Raw genomic sequence first — 23,704 nt, forward strand, 5'->3', positions numbered from 1 at the left:
GTCAGCTAGAAAGCAGGGAGATTTTACAGAGCATTCAGGTGCACGAGTGGGCGTAAACCAGAGACGGCTACTTGCTGGTATCATGATGAAAAGGCCAGACAGGTGATATAAATGAGGATCAGACTGGCGACAAGATTACAACCTGTCTGACCTCACTTGTGCTTCTTCCACTCAATGGAATTACTCTTACTTTGAGTGATGAATGAAGAGAAGAAGTGAGAGTAGCAATTAGGTGTCTGCGAAAAAAAATGTGTGTACTGTAGAGCAGCTCACATCCGGCATCAGCGGTATCTGCTGACAGTCCAGTGTGCCTAGAAGTGTCCACTGTTGATTCCTGAAAATTCTGTGCCCAGAGCCTTTGGGATGAAGTGACTCTCTTGGGCAGCCTTCCTTATATATATCTACTGGGAGAGGTCATCAGGGGGTTTGGAGTAGGGTGTCATCAGTATGCTGATAATATTCAGCTCTATTTCTCCTTTTCATCAGATCCCAGGAAGGCTATTGAGGACCTGGAGTGCTGCCTGGTGATGGTTGGGGTCTGGATGAGAGCCAATAAGCTTTTTCTAATCCAGGGAGTGGGAGGACGACAACCAGTGAATGCAAGTAGGCAGGCAGAGATAAGTGCCCCTCCATCAAACTGCTGCCGTAGGCAACTGCTTCAGTTGTCCTCATGGATGGGCCAGCCCTGCTTCCAAGCATTTGTATTTATTTTTTTTACAGAATATCACTGTGTATATCGTACAATTGAATATGTGTAATTTTAGTACAAAGTGAATAGGGTAATACTTTTTACTGATTCCTTTGGATGACAGTGAAGCTTGACTCCACGCTTCTTGAAGATGTTATCTGAACGCAATTCAGAAAGCTAAAGGTAGCTCAGAGCATAGTTACAGAACACTCATGCTTTGGGCCACTTCTACTATTGTACTTTTTCCAACATAGAAAACTGTTCTGTAGGAAGAACAAGGAATCTCACACATGGAAATACCATGTGTGACAGCACATAGTTGAAATTCCATACGCATACAGCTTAGAAGTGCTGGAAGCTCAGATTCAATCACAGGAATTTATGCAGTAAAATAAACTTACTGTATATGACAAACTACATGTGGGCTCCACACCTTCCTTCCTCCAAACTGTTTTATGAGCAGGAAACATGCTATACATGTTTCAGGTAGCTATTGTTTTAATTGAATGGCCCTTTTTCAGCTCTCATGAAACTCAATTAAGAAACCAATTTTTAATTCCAAAGGTTTGCAGTCTGAGTAAAGTTAGCTAACATCTCACTTTTTTCACAGCTCAGCTACTTCTGCCTTTTTGATCCGAATACAGTCTAACTGGGGGGGGGGGGGGTCTGCATGCAATGTGCTGACATCAGCACATTCCATGGGGTTATGACTTGCATTAACTGGATAGTGAGTTTTGAGTACTGTATATTTGCCAGGGTGCTTCAGTTGTATTGCTCAGGGGCCGCAAGAAAATCAGACTGAGTTTGACTTTATGCATTTTTTTTGCTTGAAACAAGTTCATGTTGTCTCTGGATAACAAGGTGCAGGTTAGGTGCGTCTTATCATGGCAGGGATTATAGCACATTTCGAAAGCTATGAGAAAACCCCTTGAGGTATCCCTTCAGTAGATTATAGGCACAATTTGTGTATTCCTTAGTCTAAAGAAAAGTAATGTAATAACAGGGTTCTCACTGCCATTTTCAGTTCTCCAGTGAAAATTGGAGATGTGCTTTGTGCACACATGCGCTTTGAATGAGCACATGTACTGTGAATGCGTGGCTGTTGCATATGCATCTGTGTGTTTGTGTGGCAGACATAAATGCTTGGTGACAAATCTGATCCCCTCATGATGGATATCTCCCTGAAAATACCTGTTGGCGTTTGCTTTCTCAAGCGCCAACGGTGCATCTTTACTGTCATTCGTAATTTAATTTTCCAAAAGCTTCTCTTTCTGTCAGCACAGGACAGAGTAGCTGCATTCCCTCCCTGTGCAAAGAAGCCTCTATGTTTTATTGGTAAGTACAGAAATAGATTAAATGGGTTGAGATGTCCTGCACAAATATTGATTGTGAATCACTTGTCTATCTTTCCTTGTTTTTGTATATCTGGCATGAAGTATGTTATGCAGATGGTCTTAGAAATGAAAACTGCTATCCTGTTTAAATTGTACTGAGAATGATCACTCCTGTAAATTTGCAGAGGGAAAGTGTAGCGGAAATCTCATTTTATATGGTAATTGCAAGTGAGGTTATGCTTACCCTACTGGATCTAATCTGCCTATATCTCAGCAAGAAAGTCACCTGCTATAGCAGCATTTGGGGTTTTTATCTGCCTTGTTGATTATTGCTGTTGGCAAGAAGTTAGGGAGCCAAATTGTTAGTTATGTGCTTCCGGTGCTGTTAAGTCTCTCTGTAGTTTTGTCCATCTCACCTTTGTCCATCTCCTGTGCACTGACAGAAAAGACTTGTGTTATGCCTGTTTGTAATTCAATCATATGCTGAGAATTCCAAAAGAACACCATGCTTGAAATTGTTTACCCCTTCAAAACCCCAGACCTGCCCATATGTAGACATCAAGTTTATCCTGTACAGTGATTTTCATCAGAAAAGTCACTTTCAGAAGCAATTTGGTGAATCTTGGTTCATACAGAGCTAGTCGAGCACGGATCACTCTTGGTCGAGGTTGCTTGCTTGCTCGTACTCCATTTGGCTATCCGAGGTCATGAGGGCTACTGCAGTCCCCGAACTGGTCCTATGTAACTCCCTGACTTTAGACATCTTGTGATTTTGCTGTAACCTGGCAGGGGTTGCTCTACTCTTGGAAGTTTGTGAAGTTGCACACTCGGCCCTTGACTGTCAAGAGACGTAGATTTTGGCAAGCAGCTTCAGCATTGTGGGACACCATTATGGTCTGCTGGTGCCTGGTGGGGAACCGGGGCTAGACTAGGTCGAGCACCCTCTGTTGTTTCCCTGTCCCTGTTTAGCTCATACTTTTGGGATAAGGGCACAAGTTCCCTTGGCCATTTGGTAACTTGGAGAAGGGCTTGAGTCCCTCCATCCACATGTACTCTCCTCTGTCATCTTGCTTTAGCTACTTTCTCTGGCCCGTAGACTGGGTATTTGAATCACCCTCCTGCTTCTGTTGTTCCCTGTGGAGTCCCATACCATGTTTTTGGTTTCACTCCCACTGAGTCCCATGCTGTGGTTTTGCTTGGTCTGCTGCCTTAGGGTTGCTTTCCCACCTGTGGGTTATTCACTGGCAGGAACTTCCCTATGGGAAGGGTGGATTTTGTGGTGCGCCAGGACTCCCTATTGTTTAGTCTGCTTGGATAGTGTGGTTGTTCATTTGTGACCTCTGTGTTGTTTCTCACCCAACACCACCTTGGGTGTCCCATAGGCCACCATTTTGGGAGTCCTCCTGGGTCAGGAGTGTGTTGGTATCAATGCTGTGTTAGCAGAATGGAATCATCAGGAATGAAACCTGACAAACCAACATTGAAAAAGGGGTTAAGATTGAGTAGCAAGTTAGAAAAGACAGTAAGTATAGAAAAGCTCTTCTTAGAAATGTACCTGTAATTTAGCTTGGCTATTTACATCCTCATTATACAGCAATAATAATCCTAATAAAATCAAGTTACTTATAATGCATCTTTTCCGTTTGCAGAATACAGTCCCTCATGAAGCATTTGCACTTTAAATGTTCATGCTCTTTTGTGGAAATGTGTGAACAAAGCTATCCTTGCACAAATATGCCTCATATTTAATCTTTATTTTACTTTATTCTTACTAACATAGTATATGAAGCCTCCATTTTCGGTCCACTGTACTTCTTAGAAGAGATTATTCATGCCCAACATAGTTCACAGTGTAAAAAAGGCAGAGAGAATTATAGGAAAGCACTGACCCATTTTAAGAAACAAAAATTAGTACAGTGATATTCCAAAGCTAGCACAAAAAACAGTGGAATTGTGAAGAATTAGAAAGGTCCCATCTGTAGTCCTTTTTCCAAGCCATTATTTACTATATTATTGTATTTTTATATAATATACTTATTTTATAAAATTATATTCCTTGGGTGTGCAGTTAGAAGGCATTAATAATTGTGATGAAATTGTTAATTTAACATTCATATCTTATTGCTGCTAACTCAGAGAATTTGACCCAATAAAAATAAAAGCTTGCAAAACAAAAGATTAGGCATGTCTCTTATTTCGTTGTGATGTCAGCTTCCCTTACTGCACAGTGGTAAACTCAGCAAAAAGGAGGAGAATAACCTCTAGGAAGGATGACTCAGAATAACAGCTTAGTACCTTTTTAGACTGAGGTCTACACAACTGGTTTAGATGCAACTAAAGCCAATTCAGTCAACCATTATTAAAACTGGATTACTGGATTATGTTTGTGGTATGCATGTGATTTCCCATTGCTTGGAATCTGATTTTAGAGAAACCCTGAAAATCAGACGTACAGTCTTATTTTTTATGGAGCTTATTATCATTAAGTATGCATAAGATTGGAGCCATAACGTACCCAAAGAAAGCTAAAATTTTTGGTTTGTCAACTTGTCAAAGCATGTACTGTACTTCACTGTTTATCAGAGGACTGGAGTGAACTCCCATAAAGATTTTCTTTCTCACATTGCTTTTCCCTTGTGTACGCTCATAGTAGCTAAGCATCTGTAGTTGCTTTTTCTAAAATCACTTTTGCTTTTGTGTGGCTATCATTAGACTCTGTTACATATTGGACAAATTTAGGGCCTAATACTATCCAGCTTTCCAGTACCACTGCAGCCACAATGCAACCCCAAGGTAAGGGAACAAATGTTCCTTTACCTTGAGGAAGCCTCCATGACTGCCCCCTCCCCCACTGCAGGTTGCAGTACATGCTCCATTGGCAAGGCTACATCAGCGTTGAAAAGTTGGATAGGATTGGATCCTTAGTTTGTTATGAACCATACAGCCAACTCTGTTCTAGATGTCTTTGGGAGGTGAATACAAAACAAATACCTAACAGCATTGTAGTGAACAAATGGCCCGATTTTATGGGGGTTTTGCACTGCTGGAACTAGTGTTTCAACTGCACAAAGTCCTTTATTGTTGCAAAATGTGCCATGTCATTCAGTTCAGCTGGGCCACTGCCGCAAGAGTGAGCAGCTGTGCACCAGCACCCTGGAAAAGGCGCCTCAGTGCTGCTAAAATAGCATGGGGGAGCAGGGTGGGTGGGAGGTGAGGGAGGGGGCTGATCAAGGCTGGGAAGGCTCGGACATGGGTGGAAGCATCACGTCTGATATCCACCTTCCTGGTCCACTGAGACTTGGTGCTACCTAAATCTCTGGTGCATTTCTGAATTGACTCTTTCTTACAGCAGAGGCTTGCCCGTGAGCAAAGGAACAAATGGCCCCTTAACTGGAGGAGATCCCTGGAACTACCCCACCCCCAGGTTGCAGTGTGTACTCTGGTGGTATGGCTGCATGGGGGGGGGGGGGTTGATAGGGTTTGACTGACTATTCTGGAAATAATCTGCTTTCTCACCTTCATCCAAGGCCACATTTCTGTGATTTAAAGTGGCCTCCACCACTGTACCTACCTGTTAGTTTTATATAACTCTTCCTTAAGTAGTCTGGGTTTAAATAATATATGATCACTGAAACAATAATTAGAATATCTTTAGTTTTGAATACCCATTTTTCTCAGTTTATACAAAAAATTTGAGATGAATACATTCTTGGGCACTGCACAAAGTTGAGGTTTTTTGTTTTTTTAAAACATATCTTCATTAATTAAAGAATCCTTCTGGCTTCAAACCCCAGAGGGGGAAAAGTGCTGGCTTTTAGAAAATTAACATTGTTGGAAGAACTCCCAGAATAATCTGCTAGGGAAGCTGAGGGTGGGGACAATGAACCTCCCAAATCACATAACATTTCTGAAATATTCATTGTTCCAAAAGTAACACCAGCCAGCCATGAAATCCTTTAAATAGGACATGCATTTAGGAAAAAAAAAATTACTGCTGCTAGTATGTTCTAATATATTAAATAGTAAAAGCCTTTCTATTTATAAAGCTATGCCCCCCCCCCCTGCTCAGCATGAATTGAATGTGGGACATGACAGTTAAACTCTAACTCTACCCTTGAGGAAAGGGTAGGAAGACATCAAATTCAGCAGTGTGGTATATTGGTCCTCTGGTATAAATTTGACCAGAGTGTCCAAATTTATAACTGTATCCTGCTGAGGCAGGTTCCTGGACTATATTCTTCAGATGCCAACACCACAGAATCCCCTCATTGAGAACATGTGACTCATGGCTATCTTTAACGAGGATTTGTGAACCCTGAGAAGCTCTAAATTTGGAATCCTTTCATCTTCTACCCTTCCTTCCTCTAACTCTCTTCATAGCCCAGAGCAGGGGTGTCCAAAGTTTTTGGCAGGAGGGCCACATCATCTCTCTGACACTGGGTCGGGGCCTGGGGGGGGGAAGAATTAATTTATATTTAAAATTTGCATAAATTTACATACATTTACATAAATGAATATATTAAAGATGAACTTATATGAATGAATGAAGGTCTTGCAATAGCTCAAGGCCTATAAAAGGCCTTGCACAAAGCAAGGCTGGCCTTTCCTTTTCTACTACTACTGCATCACAGACATGAAACAGCAAGCAGTGGAGGGAGCCCTCATCCCTCAGCTCACATGAGAGGTCAAACAGTTGCCCTCAGGCTGAGAGCAGTTGCATCCGGCCAGTGTGGGCTCCAACAAATCACCGGAGGGCCAGAGGCTCATTGGAGACTGGGAGCTCTCTGAGGGCCGCATTGAGATGCTTCGAGGGCCGCAAGTGGCCCCAGGGCCGGGGTTTGGGCACCCCTGGCCCAGAGCAACAATCACTCTTGCAGGCACTTGGTGATATATACACTAAAAGAGGAAGAAGAATATTATAATGTACTCTCTGTTTTCATCATCTCAAGGAATGTAGTTCAATATCGATATCAAATTTTGCACTTCAACTTTTGAACAGTATTTGAGGTATTTGAATGCAGGAGACTTTATTCATTATGAGAAGATTATGTTCTGGCCAATTGATTTTTTCTTGAGAAATCAGGGGCTCACTAAATTTTTTTCCTGTTAATTGATTGTGATCATGAATTTTAGCTCCTAAGTTGTACAAGCAACCATAGATTCTAACAGTTTAACCTTAAATGAGGTTCTGTCTTCTTCATCTTGTAAGTCATCAGAGGAAAACTACTGGTGCCCCTGATCCTGTACACAATGGTTTTAGCCAATTGTATAGGAAAGAGGAGGAAATGTCCTCTGTTGTAGTGTGCCTGAATCAGAGTTCCTGTCTTCAACCACTCCTCAGAAGGGCAGGACCTCTCTCTACCCTAAATTGGCCATTAAGGTCAGGTGTGCTGCAGGGCAAGATTCAGGTGTCAGGCAGTTCCTCCATTGCAGCAAAAATGTCTTTCAGCAGGATATAGCAATTTATATTACCTGTTTTCTCCATAGGTAATGGAGGTTTTGCTTTGAGGTGAAAAGTGGCAGGTGACAGACGGAAACAATGATTTGTCTGGAGCTGTCAGCCCTCCCTCATTCAAATCAGAAGGATAATTGTAGGAAGTTCCTTAGTGGATTGGAGAATTATTAATAAAAGTATGCTGACAGACATGAAGAACTGAACACTTTGTTAGGATAACTTTTGTAGAAGAATAACTTTGATTAAACAGCAGGTGAATGAGATGATTAATACTACATATGGAATCCTGCAAGAGAGAAGAATAGTGTTGAACCTAGATACATTATAGGTCCAGGATTCAAACAGGTTCAGGCATAGACAAACTGGGAAGTTACAGTAGAGTCTATACTTATTTCCACATCTGTAATGATGACGACAAGGAGGCTGAGATACAGATTATACTATATAAATAGTGGCTAATTGTTCCATTCTGAAGAACCTGGTGACTGAAAGTCTATTGCAGCGATTTTCAACCACTGTGCCGTGGCATACTGGTGTGCCACAGATGGTCCGCAGGTGTGCAATGGGAGTTTCAGGAAAGTCATTTATTAGTAGGGCAATTGGATGATTTGAGCTCCCTGCCAGCAGCATGGTGTGCTTTGTCAATGGTCAAAAAACTAATGGTGTACTTTAACAATTTTAACACCTTGTCAGTGTGCTGTGAGATGAAAAAGGCTGAAAATCGCTGGCCTATTAATATGAACTACGGGTACTTCCTGATATGTTGAAAATTCTAAAGCAACGAAGCTGGCTGAGTTCTGACTGTTCATGCAATCTTGACTGAAATTAAGACTATGATGGGGAGAAGAAGAAGGACCTGACAGTTGCAATTGGCATGTTTCATTAATAGCTATTATAATAATTATGATTTTTGTAGACAACTAGCATCATGCAGATAAAGCAGAACTTACTATATTTGAAAGATTTATATAGCACTCTCCATGAATTAGCAGAACAGAGGTATAAAAGTATTAGTGTGTATTACAATAAAAACAAGCTATACAATAAATCCATAAAACAGATAAAAATAAATTAAAAATATTCCAGTAAAATTATCACAAAATCTGAACACACAGTGCCAAATGAAACAGAGGGGCTATTAATGGCTGAAAGCAGTCTGAAAATGGGTGGTCTTCATCTGCTTCCAAAAAAGACAGTAGGGATAAAATTGCATGAAGTTCTCTTGAAAGTGAATTTTAAACCATTGGTGGAGCTGCTATGTGGAAGGCCCCGTTCACTTCAGAATCTAATCTAATCTCTACATAAAATGGAATTTGGAATGGGACCTCCTCAGAAGATCTTAGTAACTGAGGGGGTTCCTATGGAGACACTTCCCAAGGTAATCAGGACCCATGTTGTTGAGGGTTGTAAAAGGTTAAAAACAACACTTTTTGCTGTTGGAAACTGGAGTATTGCATCCAGTTCTGGTTGCCACATCTCAAAAAGGACATAGTGGAAATGGAAAAGGTGCAAAATAGAGCAATTAAAATGATTACTGGGCTGGGGCACCTTCCTTATGAGGATAGGCTACAGTGTTTGTGCTTCTTCAGCCTAGAAAAGAGGTGCCTGAGGCGCGGGATATGATTGAGACATACAAAATTATGCATGGGAAGGACAGAGTGGATAAAGAGATGCTCTTTTGTCTCTCACACAACACCAGAACCAGGGAACATCTACTAAAATAGAGTGTTGGGAGAGTTAGTACAAAAGAAAATATTTATTTACTCAGCGTGTGGTTGGTCTGTGGAACTCCTTGCCACAGGATGTGGTGATGGCATCTACCCTAGATGCCTTTAAAAGGGAATTGGACAAATTTCTGGAGGTAAAATCCATTACGGGTTACAGGCCATGATGAGTATGTGCAACCTCCTGATATTAGAAGTGGGTTACCTCAGAATGCCAGATGCAAGGGACGGCATCAGGATGCGGGTCTCTTGTTATCTGGTGTGCTCCCTGGGGCATTTGGTGGGCCACTGTGAGATACAGGAAGCTGAACTAGATGGGCCTATGGCCTGATCCAGCAGGGCTATTCTTATGTTTGTAAACAAGTTGGCCACCAGTACATCTGTTACAAAACAGATTCAGTATGAAAATACCAATGCATATCTGTCAGTATTTGGCAATGGCTGCATTTTGCCCTATTGTAAATATAATGCATAATGGTATAATAATTTTTTTTTCATAACATATTGGTTGATCAATGCGGCTGCCACCACCAATACCAAATATTTAGGACATCTGTTTCTAACAGTCATTACTTGCCCTTATAGCGCTGTTCCTTCCAACTATGTGTGAATCATGTGATGTTCTGTTGAGCCTTCCTGCAATGATTTTTTTCCTTTTTGTTGCTTTTCTTTCACAGTGTGTGGGTGTGACTTGGCTCAAGGTGGCTTTTTCATTAAGAATGGAGACTACCTCTGTACTGTGGATTACCAGCGGATGTATGGGACTCGCTGCAATGGCTGTGGGGAGTTTGTGGAAGGAGAAGTAGTGACTGCTCTGGGGAAAACCTACCATCCCAACTGTTTTGCCTGCACCATGTGCAAGTAAGTCAACTGATGCTGGATAAGCAATTTAAAAACCGCAAACAGGCAAAAAATATAAGGGAAAAAAGAAGTTAAAATATGACAAATTTTATACAATTGTTACATCTTTAATTATTTTGTGAATGAAGACTGCAGTGCTGGACATGAGCTTCATTGGAGATAAAAATCTGCATAGCACTGTCAGCAAATATTTATTGTTATTAAAACTATTTATATCCCACTTTTCAAAAAAAAAGTTCACAAAGGAATTTAGGTAATAAAACCTAATGAAAGTTGCTTCTGTGTACCAAACAGTTCATGGCAGTGAACTGACCAGCAGTCATTAGAAAAGGCACAGTGCTGAGGTTGAATGGGACAATTGCTCTTCCTGACTCCAAACTCCCTTCCTAGATCCAAGCTCATGACCCAAGTCCACATGAACCTGCACCAGTGCTTTCAGTGGTGTGGGTCTGAGTAGACCAGGCTGTGGAGGCTTACCCCCAGGTAGGGGAACAAATGTTCCCTTACTCGGAGGAGTCTTCCTGGACTGCCGTCCCCCTGCAGGATGCAGAACGAGCTGTTTTAGTGCGCTTGCATCCACAGCGGGGGAAGCACAGGACTGGGCTGTGAGACGACAATCCTATACAGAGTGATCTAGGAGTAAGTACCATTAAACTCAGTGGAACTTACTTCTGAATAGACATATATTGGCTTTACTGTTAAGCCACAGTACTGCTCAATGGAGGTTTTTTTACATGAGCATAAAAGGCACTAGTTAGTCGGCCATTTCTCCAAAACAAAAATGTTTATGTATGCTAGAGACCTTTAAAAAAATCCTCTTTCCATACCACTTCTGCAATATCATTTTCAAAACCAAGCTATCAGTCAGTCTAGTCTAATTCCGACTTTTCTCCCAGTGGAGGTGCATTTAGTCTTTGGATTCCTTCCAACTGCCTGGCTTTGCCAGTGCTGCATTTTGAACATTTTTTGGCTCATGTACTTGCAAGATATTGATTTGCTACAAAGGCGGTGGCTGAAGGGAGATGGGAAAGAGGCAGGAAGAATGAAACCACAAGGATAACCTTGAATTAAAATCCTTTTGTTCTTTTGCTCTCCAGACGCCCTTTCCCACCAGGAGACCGGGTTACCTTTAATGGAAGAGACTGTCTCTGTCAAATGTGTGCTCAGCCAATGTCATCCAGTCCTAAAGAGCTCTCCAGTTCCAGCAGTAAGTACCCTTAATCTTTTCCAAAACAAAGCGACAGACTGGATCTTTCTCTCTTGTTTGGTGGAGCCTGCTCGGTTTAGCAACGGCAGTGCTGACGTTTTCTTGTAGCTCATTTCTGCATTCTGGAAATATAGATTTGTTATATTCCACATTCCACACAAAGGCGCCCAAACAACCTGCTATGTTATTCGCTCCCTGCTTATAGGGAAAGTACTTGGCAGATTTGTCTCTTCAGCTGATCCAATGCAGTTTCTTTGAGCTCAGTTTCTGGAGGAAAAATCCATTATGGGTTACAAGCCATGATGCGTATGTGCAACCTCCTGATTTTAGAAATGGCCTATGTCAGAATGCCAGATGCAAGGGAGGGCACCAGGATGCAGGTCTCTTATTATCTGGTGTGCTCCCTGGGGCATTTGGTGGGGCCGCTGTGAGATACAGGAAGCTGGACTAGATGGGCCTATGGCCTGATCCAGTGGGGCTATTCTTATGTTCTTATGAATAGTCCCTAGTGCTTTGGTTGCAGATGTTCATAGATTATAACATCTGGTTTTGCTTAGTCAGAAATCCCAAAGATGTAAGCATTGAAATTCCTGTTGAAGCACTGAAAATGTTAAAATGAATTGGCAATTTTTTCAGTTTTTTGCTTTGGGTTTTTGGGATTTTTAAATCTGAAGATGAAGTAAATGTAAAGTAAATATAATTCAGCTTTAGATCTTACAGTTTCTTTGTTGATAGGAAGCCCATATTTGAGCAAATTTTAAAAGTTCATCACTTATACACCCTTGGTTTTTTCCCCCCAAAGATTTAACTTCTCATAATTATCAGAATTTGCAAAACGAACCAAATGTAGGGTATCTCCAGTGTGGAGTAGCAGAATGTGTGCAGGCATTTGTTTTACATTGATGACTTGCATGATTCTGTTAGAGATTATGATCCTGTTAAAACTTGGACAAAAGGGAAGGAAGTGTTAATATCTGCTTCGAACAATGTGTGCCTTGCTCCTTTGTTACCATATCTAAGTGAAAGTGTTTAATTCCATTATTACTGCCTGATAAAGACTACTGATCATCTGCTTTTCCTGTCTTGACAGTGCAGATTGTTTTCAATTACAGAGATGTACTTGGAACTTTACACAAAGGGCAAACATCAACGCTCATTCATGAAAGTCCAAATTTTCCTCAAAGTCAGATTCTGAATTTTGAAATGCAAATATCAGAGTTTCAGAATCTGTAAATATTAATTATCGTTGAACTGTCATAAGGTCAGATCACTAATATTCAAGAATGTCATCTCAGAAACTAAACCTTCAGTATGATTTTTATAAACTGTGGCCAATGTTTACCTGACTATCATTATGCTAGGATGCATATTGGCAGGATGAACAGGCAATTCCATAATCCAGTCTCGTATTTGCACAGTATTTGCAGATTTAGTTAAATTTTAAAAAATATGAAAGTAAATATGGTTCTGTGATAAGATATATGGTTCAAATGTAATTCTTGAACCATGGTTTAGTTAGCATTATTAATACAAACCAGCAGATGTTTCAACTGCAATAGTAAGGTGTATTTTATAACAGCCCAGGAATTGAAGTTTTAAATTTTCTCCCTGTCATGACCAGAGAGGAAATGGTAGACTATCAACACAATTCTGTACATGTCTACTTGGAAGTGGGTCCTACTGAGTTCAATAGGGCATACATCTAGAAAAGTGTGGGTAGGTTTGCAGCCTATGAGTTCAAGACCTGTGCCTGGTTGTGAGTGTTGCTCCTGAATTGGACTAGAATATGTGTGCATAAATCGGTAGACCAAGTGTGTATGTGGAAGGGTTGTAGGTTTATGGGAAACATTTCTGGAAGTTTTCAGGCCTAATCTTAGTCTTTGCGTGCCGGCTCACCACTGGTGCGCTCTGTCACAAACATGCCGTAAGGCACATTTGCAAGCCCTAGCACCAGTGCTCTGCTGGTGCTAGCCCAGTGCTGGCCAGCACTGGGCTAGTGCCGGTGGAGTGCTGGAGCTCTGCCGCTTGGCGGTCGCACAGTCTGCCAAGTAGTGGATAGGTAGGTGGAGGCTTGGGGAGGAGGCGTGCCAGGGAAGGGAGCTGGAGGGAGATAGGACAGGTGGAACTTTGCTCCACCAGATCCAGAGCCTCCATGTTGGCTGGCCGCCCAACATAGAGGCTCTGTATTCTACGCTGATCTTTGGGTCATCATAGAATCAAATAATCCCACTGCAGGGCTACTCAGTTTATCCAAGGGAAGGGGACGAAAGTTTCTTTCTCCTGAGGAGGCGGGTTCAGTAAAGAAACTTAGGGAAAATTATTATTGGCAAATATTTATCTTATAAAAAACTTTCTCACTTCCTTTCTGATGTGAATCAATATACTTCCCCCCCCCCGGTTCCAATAGGTGAATTTTAATTAGTGTAAAATATTCCAACTCTTTTGCTTTTTTCCAAAGAGGCAAACCACATTCATCATCAATTGTCCTGCTCTTTTGAAGTTAGATTTTGTAATGCAGTCCTATTCAGAAGTAAATCTCTTTATAGGATATGTCTGTGTTACTTGGTTACTCACTTTTAAGTAGATTAGTGAGAAAGCTTATTTAAGAAATGCAGATGGGGAAAAAGAATGCTAAAATATTAGAGTCGCCTAGTTGTAGATTTTAGATGAAATGGGGTCATTCCACCTGCCTAGGGAGTTTCTGCTATTTGTTTATGTTAATGATGCTCTAATTCAGGGGTGCCCAAACCCTGGCCCTGGGGCCACATGCGGCCCTCGAGGCCTCTCAACGCAGCCCTCAGGGAGCCCGCAGTATCCAATGAGCCTCTGGCCCTCCAGAGATTTGTTGGAGCCCACACTGGCCCGATGCAACCGTTCTCAGCATGAGGGCGACTGTTTGACCTCTCGCATGAGCTGTGGGATGAGGGCTTCCTCCACTGCTCGCTGTTTCACGTCTGTGATGCAGCAGCAGCAGCAAAGGAAAGGCCAGCCTTGCTTTGTGCAAGGCCTTTTATAGGCCTTGAGCTATTTCAAGTCCTACATTCATTCATATGTTCATCTTTAATATATTCATTTATGTAAACGTATGTAAATTTATTCAAATTTTAAACGTAAATTTAATTTAATTTAAACGTAAATTAATTCTTTAATTATTTTGTTAATTCTTTAATTATTTTGTAAAACACAGTGTCAGAGAGATGATGTGGCCCTCCTTAAGATCAGTCAAATGTTCTTCTATGTGATAAGAGAAAGTAAATCATATTCAAGAAAGAGTAAATCAATTTTAATAGAAGTGTTAAATGTCTTAGGGCCCAATCCTATCCAACTTTCCAGCACCGGTGCAGCTGCAATTCTGGAACACCCCCCCCCCCCGGTTACATGAAACCTCCGATACAGGCAAATGCCTTCCCCCACTTTGCAGAGTCCAGCAGAGGCCATGGACATCTGTCCTCAGCCTCTGCCAGGATACCTGATCCACAGATAAGTAAATCTGCAGATATGGGACCCATGAATACGGGTACCCCGCTATATACTGCCTTTACAATGTTATAAAGCCTAGTTAGGATTGGGCTCTAAGAGTGGGTATTTTCTTGTTGCTGTTGTTTTGAATTTTGAATATCTGTGCAGGATTAACTTTGGACTCTGGATAGGTTTGAGAGAAACTGCTCCTGTGCTAAAGATGTTGCCACCTTCCTCCTCAGTTTTTCCTTCCCAACCCACCACATGGCCTATCAGTGATACATCCTGCCACCTTCTCAGTGCAGCAGGCTCTGTAATAAAATGAAGCTGGATGTCACTTAAATGGCTTCTTCTTTCAGAGTTATAGCAGCAAATGTGTCTGCAAAGCTTTGTGACTCTACTTTGAGACTCCTGGGAGGCACAGATCATTCTATATAAATTACATGGCTTTCATGGAATGGTTCAGTTTTCCTCAACTCTAGACTCACCTTGGTAACAAGAATGCCACTTTATCTCTATCCATGATCACTGGGATTTAGCCTTTGTGTCTTTTTAAAGAAGTTCATTCTAGTCCTTTTGGGTATCACTCCCAGGCCAAGACTTGCATCATTGTTTTAACTGTCCCACTTTCCTTCTTGCTAATTGAAATGGAAACTAGGCTTTGTAGCAAAAGCATAAAAACAAAGCATAGCTTTCTGTTCCAAGGAGCAGCTCCAAAACGTTACTATTACTCTTACCGGGCAACAGTTTGTGACTGGAAAGAGCCTCTTTGCACAGTGAGGAGTGCAAATCTTCTCAAACAGCTTTTTTGGCCTTTGGTAAATTCGTAATATGGCCTTTTAATGCTCTTCAGTCCATGCAGTTACTGCTTGCAAAGAACACAATATTGATGCAAGGCTACAGCAAGTGTATCTCCCTCGAAGATGTCTTAAGAGCACGGTGACCTTCCACCTACCCACAGGTTATGGATCTCTTTTCTGGTTTAGTATTCTGACATTGCTTTCAACTTCTTCTTATATGTGTGCCTGTGTAACCTACATATTCAACTGGGTGTTGTTTCCTAACATCACAAGCTTACTAAGAGCTTGGGTTTGATTGCACAATGTGTGCTTCCTACTATATAAAATTACACAGTTGGCCTGGGGACAAGACAATACCTCAGAATGAGACAATGGCCACAGGATATGTGCACACACTTTGTATTTTCTTCAGATCTGAGTCTTGTTGATTGCATCTTTTGAAATTAAATTAATCTGTCATGGGAACTGATAAAACCTCGGGTTGCACCTTTAATTTTTGCCGGTCATGATGACATACCCATTCTCTCAACTTTCCTGTTGCCTTCCGGTCCTGTGTAAGTTCTTTCTCTATTCTCACTAACACACCGTATGCCAAAGAAAGAAAAGCCCAGCAGCCATTCAAGCACATCATGATGTGGCACTGTGGCTAACAGACTGACTAATCAGAACATTCCTGGTCCAAATGTTTCCTCTTCCATACTAGATGACCCTGGCACTGGTATTTTTTAAAATATATCTCATCATATATTGTAAAAAATAATTTTTTTCTGGACCTACTTGGAAGTTTCTCCTTTTTTTTTTGCTGCTGTTTGAGTGCTACCCTCTTTTCTGCCACATTTTTAAAATAGAAAATAACCATAAAATAGCTTCCAATTTAAGAACGTTTAAATGTACTGTACAGTAGCACTGACAGTAATGATCACCTGTTTGAGAGAGACTTCTGGAAAGGAGCAGATAGCACCAACGATCTGTATAGCAGAATGCATTCAGGACAGAATCTGTACCTAATACATCTCTACCACAGCCCCCCCACGTGCCCCCTCCAGAGACAAGGGGAGCTCTGCTCCTCTCCCCACCGTAGGGTCTTCTGAGCCCAGCAGAGGACATGCATGTCTGTCTGTGGCCTCTGCTGGGTTGAGAATGACAATTGTCATTCTAATCCTCTAATTGTCATTCTCAGCCCAACAGAGGCTGCAGGTGGCATGCATGACCTCTGCTGGACTCAGAAGACCCTCCAGAGGAGAGCTCTCCACACCTCCGGAGGATGATGATGATGATGATAACAACAGGTATTACCTGTTTATATACCGCCTTTCTTGGTCTTTATTCAAGACTTTATTCAAGGCGGTTTACATAGGCAGGCTTTATTAAATCCCTATTAAATAGGGATTTTTACAATTTCAAAGAAGGTTCTTTCTTTCAAGAACGACTACATTCAAGGTGTTTCATTCCGATCTGGCTTCACATTCTAGCCTCCATCCTCCCATGCTCAGAGCAGATGGAATTGCTCGGCTTCAGCTTGTCAGCTGCTCCAAGGTCGCACGGTGCCGGTGGCCTCGAACTGGCGACCTTGTGGATGTTATCTTCAGGGAGACGGAGGCTCTACCCTCTAGACCAGACCTCCTGCCCTGGTGGGCATGGTGGGCATTCCCTGGTATCCATGGTTTTGAGTAACCATGGGGGATTCCAGAATGGAACCTCTGCAGTAACCGAGGCACGCCTGTACTACTAGAAGGACAGACTCTTTTTCCTGCTCTTATAGCCGTTGCAGAATTATCATTATTTTCTCAAGATAAAAGATGGCTTCTAATATCCCGTTCCTATTTCCTCCAGTGCCACGGTGCTGAAAATGTGTGTGCTGTATCCATCTCTAAGTTGGCGCAAGTCTAAGGCGAGGAAAGGGGCAGGGAAGCTCAAAAAAGAGGAGACATGATCTGGCATGCATTTCTTTGACAGGATCTGGCAATGCACCATTGTCACCAGTTCCACCCTCTCTTGCAGCTTTCCCATCCCCGCTCCCCCCTTCCCACCCAGTATTGCCCCTCCCTAACCCCACTGCTGGCTTTCCTGCTGCAGCAGCTCCGAGGAGGTCCAGTAATGGGCTTGGAGCACTGCCCCCTCTTGCTCCAGTGCTCCCAAAATGACCACTGACGGAGTGCTGTGCGCACTGTTGGCTGCCAGTTTATGACAGGGGAGCTCTGTTCCACTGTACACAACAGCCCAATCCTGTGTAGGTTTGGATTGTCAGTCTCTTGCTATTTATAATTCTGCATAGAGAAACTGTATTCATTTATTAATTTCAACTGGGGTGTGCATGTGTCAGTATATACATTTACGATTAATGTTTGTGTGAATCAAAAGAATGGGGTGTAAATGAAGTGTCAGTGTATGATATGTTATAGGAATATGACCTAGAAAACCTATAGCAAATATGATTATATAAGGCCTGACACTTGCTTGTGGTGAACGTCAGATGTGGCATGTCAAAATATATAGAAATCAGTTGATTTTTGCTCAGTCAGTTGAGCAAAATAGAAACCAGTCAGTTTAGATCCCCAAGCAATAACTAAGGGCCGAGTCCTATCCAATTTTCCAGTGCTGGTGTAGCTGTACCAATGGGGTGTGCACTGCTTCCTGTGGTGGGGAGGCAGTCCCGGAGGCCTCCTCAAGGTAAGGGAATGTTTGTTCCATTATCTCGGGGCTGCATTGTGGTTGCACTGGAGCTGGAAAGTTGAATAGGATTGGACCCTAAATCCTTACCCGTTTTCTGACTGTGCCCTCAACTCCTTTTTGGATTTATGTGAGAAATATGTGTCTCATCTCAAATGCTTTTCTTTAATGTGTATCCAGTACAAATTCCTTTGTTTAATATGTTAGCTGCACATCCTAATATTCCAGAGATAAATATATGTAAAAGCAATTAATGTGAATACAAGTTGGTTGCGCAGACTTCCTCTCCCTCCCCCTCTCCAGGATGTCTTCTAGATCTGTGCCTTGCAGATTTATCAAACTGACTTCTGCTGGATAAGCACACCACTTGGGAGAGGTTCACATTCCCATAGAGCTTCCTAAGTGTGTTGCTGTACCACTGCCAAAGGGAGCAGAACTTCTGAGGGCCCATAGTTGTTACATTGCAATGTATTAGGCCAGGGTAAGCTACTCACTGAAATGAATCTACTTAAATGCCTAGTCAGTCTTTGAGTGAAAGAAGCCACTGGGGGAGAGGTCTTTTTCAAACCAACCTTGAGGCCCAATGAAGACCTTCTGCAGGCAAAGTATGTGCTCTATCAGAGTCTACAACCTGATTCTGGAGGGTAAGACAAAATGCTGATAGAAGAGCACTTTGTGCTCTTAATCTGGCAGCCCCCTTCCTTAAGAAGGATGCTATTTAGTTATTTTGCAATTTATTTCATGCAAAATTAAAAACATATGAAAATGGTATAAGTAAATGCTAAGCCCCCTCCTTTCTCACACACACACTTTTAATCACCTATGCATGTGCATGCACATATAGAGAAGTACTATAAAAGGAGGAGGAGCCAACAGTGGATGAACAGACATGTCTCCAGGAACTCCTGAAAGACAGTCTGTTTTCCCCCAAAAAACTGCAGGTCTGAAGAGGATCTGAAGATCTTTATTTCCACGGTGCAGGTGCCAGAGATTTTGAAAGCCCGACTGGGGGGGGGGGGGGCTTTCTTCTCGGAAGCCTAATCGTCAGGGACAGTATTGGAGAAGGTGCAGTATCTGCAATCAAGCTGCTGGCTCCATGCTAAGATACCATATGGAAGAAAAAGCATGAAGCGTAAAGTTTAAGTTGGAAATTTAAGATAAGTATGTGTTAATATTGTCCCCGGCTTTGATTGACTGATTTGGCTAAAAGCCCTGGATACACTGAAGGTGTTAATGAGAAATTTTTTAAGGATGTTGAAAGTGCTCTTTATCTTTGTAGTGGAATAAATCGGTCGTGGATTATAATTATAAATATAATTTGGTGCGTGGACCAAAATCCAGAATTACTTGTGGACGTAATTTTTATTAGACTTGAAAGAGTTTTGTCTCTTTGAGACTGTTTCTTTCATTGTGTTTTTCTCCATTAATCACACTGTTATCTGTAAGAAAAATTCAAAAAGTGCCTGACTGTAAAAACACAATGTGGAAGTAAGGAGAATAATACGCTGTGGACATCTTGTGGATTAGAGAGAAATTGCAAGATGGAGCCTGTTCCAGATATTTGGACTGAAATGATCCTCAAAAATTTGGAAAAATTGCTCACAACAAGAAGACAGCAGTTGAGTTGGTCCTTGCAGATTCAAGCCAGTTTAAAGACTGTCTCTCAGCAGATAGATGTGTGCAAGGAGCAATTGGAAGATGTGAAGAAAACAGAAGATAAACAGAAGGAGAAAGCGGAAAAGATGATGGTGAGGGATGAAATCATCATCAGAAGAGTGGATACATAAATTAGAAGAGTGGAAAATCAACAGGATCTAGAGGGGATGCTGATGGAGATTGAAATTGAGAAGACGGACAGAGTGATTACTGGGCTGGGGCACTTTCCTTATAAGGAAAAGCTACGGCGTTTGGGCCTCTTCAGCCTAGAAAAGAGGCGCCTGAGGGGAGACATGATTGAGACATACAAAAATTATGCAGGGGATGGACAGAGTGGATAGAGAGATGCTCTTTACACTCTCATATAATACCAGAACCAGGGGACATCCACTAAAATTGAGTGTTGGGAGAGTTAGACCAGTCAAAAGAAAATATTTCTTTACTCAGCATGTGGTTGGTCAGTGGAACTCCTTGCCACAGGATGTGGTGACAGCATCTGGCCTGGATGCCTTTAAAAGGGGGACAAATTACTGGAGGAAAAATCCATTACAGCTTACAAGCCATGATGTGTATGTGCAACCTCCTGATTTTAGAAATGGGCTATGTCAGAATGCCAGATGCAAGGGAGGCACCAAGATGAGGTCTCTTGTTATCTGGTGTGCTCCCTGGGGCATTTGGTGGGCCGCTGTGAGACACAGGAAGCTGGACTAGATGGGCCTATGGCCTGATCCAGTGGGGCTGTTCTTATGTTCTTATGGATAAACTAATAAGAGGCAGAAGTAGAGGAGTAGTAGATTAGAAGATATAGTATGATTAGGAGATATAGTATGATTAATGAGTAATGGTATATGGTATTTAGCACTCCTAAATGTATGTTATATGTTTGTATGTCTGTGTGTGTTAATTGAAAATAAATAAATAAATAACGTAGTTTCCAGCTATAGTATCTATTGGACATCACCGGGAGGGGGGGTGTTAAATGTACTATTTCCCACCTGGAGACTTCAAGATTGGCTGGGTTTAAGAGCAAATAAGTTTCTGCATTTTGTATGTTTGTTTATTTACATTGCTTTGTCTCATGGTTGTGATTCACTTGAAGACACGCGGACCCATTGTGTGGTGGTACCTATCCATAAATCTATCTAGGCCATATCAAAACTGTAAAAACATTTCACTTAACTATGACATCTCTCTAATCCTGTTCTGATCAAGGGGGCTGTAAATGAGACCCCATATTCTGAAATGTATTTTGTATCTAGAGAGGCATGTATTATCTATGCACGTCTAGAATTTATATGCCTAGTCGTGCCATCAAATCAGATGAATATAACACAGAGCCCATCAGTCAAGTAGCATAAGGGAATAAATTTGTCAAAAGAAATACTTCAAAGTCTTTCTTTTTCCTTTTTTTGCTTGGAGCAAAACAAATCCTTGCCAACAGCAACAGAAGAACCTTGCCATCAAACATGACATTCATACAACAAAGGGACCCAAATTCTTCAGGGGAATAGGCTTCATCTCCAAATGATCCGAGGAAGTTTCTACTTTATGCACTCCTCCCCAAAAAGAGCATTTTTTGAATTGTGAAAAATACCTTGATTTGGACCTTGAAAAAGGTCATATAAAACAAATTCTACTTAAGGGGCAATATATGCAGAATCATTTGCACAGCTGTATTTTTTTCCAAAAGCAAATAGATACTATTTACCGCTTTAAATGCAAAGAGGTATCTGCATACGGTTCCTCTTCAAGTGTGACTAAAAAACAGATGCAAGGAATTGATTTCAGTGAAGGTCATTGCAATTATGCAGCCAGCAGCGGGGTGGAGGCTATCCAGTGTTTTGGGCTGAGGGTCATGTGTATGACTATATGCCCCTGAGGCATAAGTCATGGGCGTGTAATAAAGTAGCACAGGTTAAACTCAATTGCAATCTGGTGTCTTCACTGGGGGGTGTTAGTGTTAGTGTAAATAGAATGCTAGATGCAGGGAGGTGGCAGCAAGATGCAAGTATCTTGTGGTCTTGTGTGTGTTCCCTGGGGCATCTGGTGGGCTGCTGTGAGATACAGGAAGCTGAACTAGATGGGCCCTGGGCCTGATTCATCAGGGCTGTTCTTATGTTCTTAAGAGATTTCAACCCAAGAACCAACTTCAAGAGGAGATGAAACACATGGCTTTTCCTCACCTCAGCCCACCCCCACCTAGCAATCTGCAGGCCTCACTCCTGCATAACCCTTACACCCCATGTTATCTGTGCCTTGCCCTAAATCCTCTACTTCTTGATGTTGTCCCTGGCTTACTATATTCACCCTGACCTTGAAGTTCCCTCCCAGATCTGGTGAGCTTCTGATGCTTGCCTCAATACCAGACCCAACAATTGTGTTCATGGCCTTGGACTATCTGTTGGTCTCTGTGTGGTTTGTTTCGGCTCCCTGAGTTTGTCACATATGAGACAGCTCTAGCTATTATTCTGTACAGGTAGGGGAAACATGTCATAGGAATATGTATTTCCATAGATGCAGCATGACTTGTCAGAAAGCATAAGTGATACAATCCCTGTTTGAAGAAGGACCTCTCTAGCTTCATGTTTTATAGAAGCAACAGGCTTTCATGGTGCTTTCACAGGTCACAAATCAACTGATGTTAGTTATTCTTCAACCAAAGAAAGAATTGCTGGTGTGTGTTTTCTTAAATGCCTTAGTACATTTGCTCCTTGGAAAATAGAGCAGCTTCAAGACTGGCCATCAGGCCATTTGTTAAATTTTGTTTTGAATGACTGTCCAGAGCTATTCCTGAACTGCTATTCCATTTATGTCAAAGGGGCAGATATCACTGGACATTTTGAAGCTATCCTGGAGCACCATCATATTTACCATGATTCAGCATTATCTAGAGACACCTGACCTATCTGAATGTAAGAATTGCCATCCTGGATTAGAGCAATGGTCCTTCTATCTCAGCATTTTGTCTATGGACTCTGACCAGACAGGCATCCCAGCAAAGTTTGCAAGGAAGGCACAAGGGCAGCGCATGTTCACTATAGTCAAATCAGTGATTATTTTAGCTTCACATTTATTCTCTTGACAGTGGTCAGTGAGATGCTACAGGGAAGTTATAGCCTAAGGCTGCAATCCTAACCACACTTTCCTGAGAGTAAGCCCCATTGAACAAAATAGTACTTACTTCTGAGTAGACCTGGTTAGGATTGTGCCCTAATGATTCGGACTTAGTAGCATAATGCCATTGAAATTTTAATTTAATTGTTTTAGAGATGATTTTTTTGTCTTTGAACGGGCATAAAACCATATGTTACAAGTAAATAAGTAAGTAAGGAGAGAGGGAGAGAGAGAGAGAATTAAAAAGCAGAATTAATAGTTATTGAAAGCCCAGTTTGCTTTTCATAGCTGCTGTTTCTTTGACAGGTTTACAACCTGATATCAAGGCACTTGTATTTTGTAATATCAAGAGGTTCTGTGTTGGCTTGACACAAAGTTGTCATAATCCAATGTTCACATTTGTCATGGGTGATGGCGGCGGCTTTCTAATCAAAGCAACTCTTTACAGCAGTGACTAGACTGGTTTTCCTTTTATTATTCTTGTAATGGTGCTTCACATCAATTGGATGGGAGTGATATAAAAATGAGAAGATCAAATAGTGAGGTTTGGATATTGGGACCTTTTGCTTCTTCCTTCTAGACCTTGTTTAAACAATGAAGCTATTTGCAACCTTTTAAAAAAAATATTGTCAGAGTTGCACTATAGATTCCAAGAAAATTAGGTTAAAAGATATCATAACTGGGAGCCAAAATTGTTGACTGAATTGCTTTCTAAAAGAAAGATTTTGAAACCACA

At 41.7% G+C, this 23,704-nt stretch overlaps 1 protein-coding gene across 14 annotated transcripts in view; it reads left to right on the forward strand.

The window, feature by feature from the left end:
• The window catches only part of ABLIM1 (actin binding LIM protein 1), a 174,889-nt gene that overhangs the window by 36,469 nt on the left and 114,716 nt on the right, over window positions 1-23,704 (forward strand). For 11 of the 14 annotated variants that reach the window (XM_066620051.1, XM_066620045.1, XM_066620043.1 and 8 more), the window contains exons 3-5: window positions 9,879-10,062; window positions 11,160-11,269; window positions 15,582-15,689. In XM_066620051.1, coding sequence (XP_066476148.1) covers window positions 9,879-10,062; window positions 11,160-11,269; window positions 15,582-15,689 — 402 coding nt within the window. The remainder of the gene's footprint in view (window positions 1-9,878; window positions 10,063-11,159; window positions 11,270-15,581; window positions 15,690-23,704) is intronic. The other 3 variants (XM_066620048.1, XM_066620054.1, XM_066620057.1) reach the window with 1 other exon arrangement.

Source organism: Tiliqua scincoides, chromosome 3 (assembly GCF_035046505.1).
Source record: "Tiliqua scincoides isolate rTilSci1 chromosome 3, rTilSci1.hap2, whole genome shotgun sequence".
NCBI lineage: Eukaryota > Metazoa > Chordata > Lepidosauria > Squamata > Scincidae > Tiliqua > Tiliqua scincoides.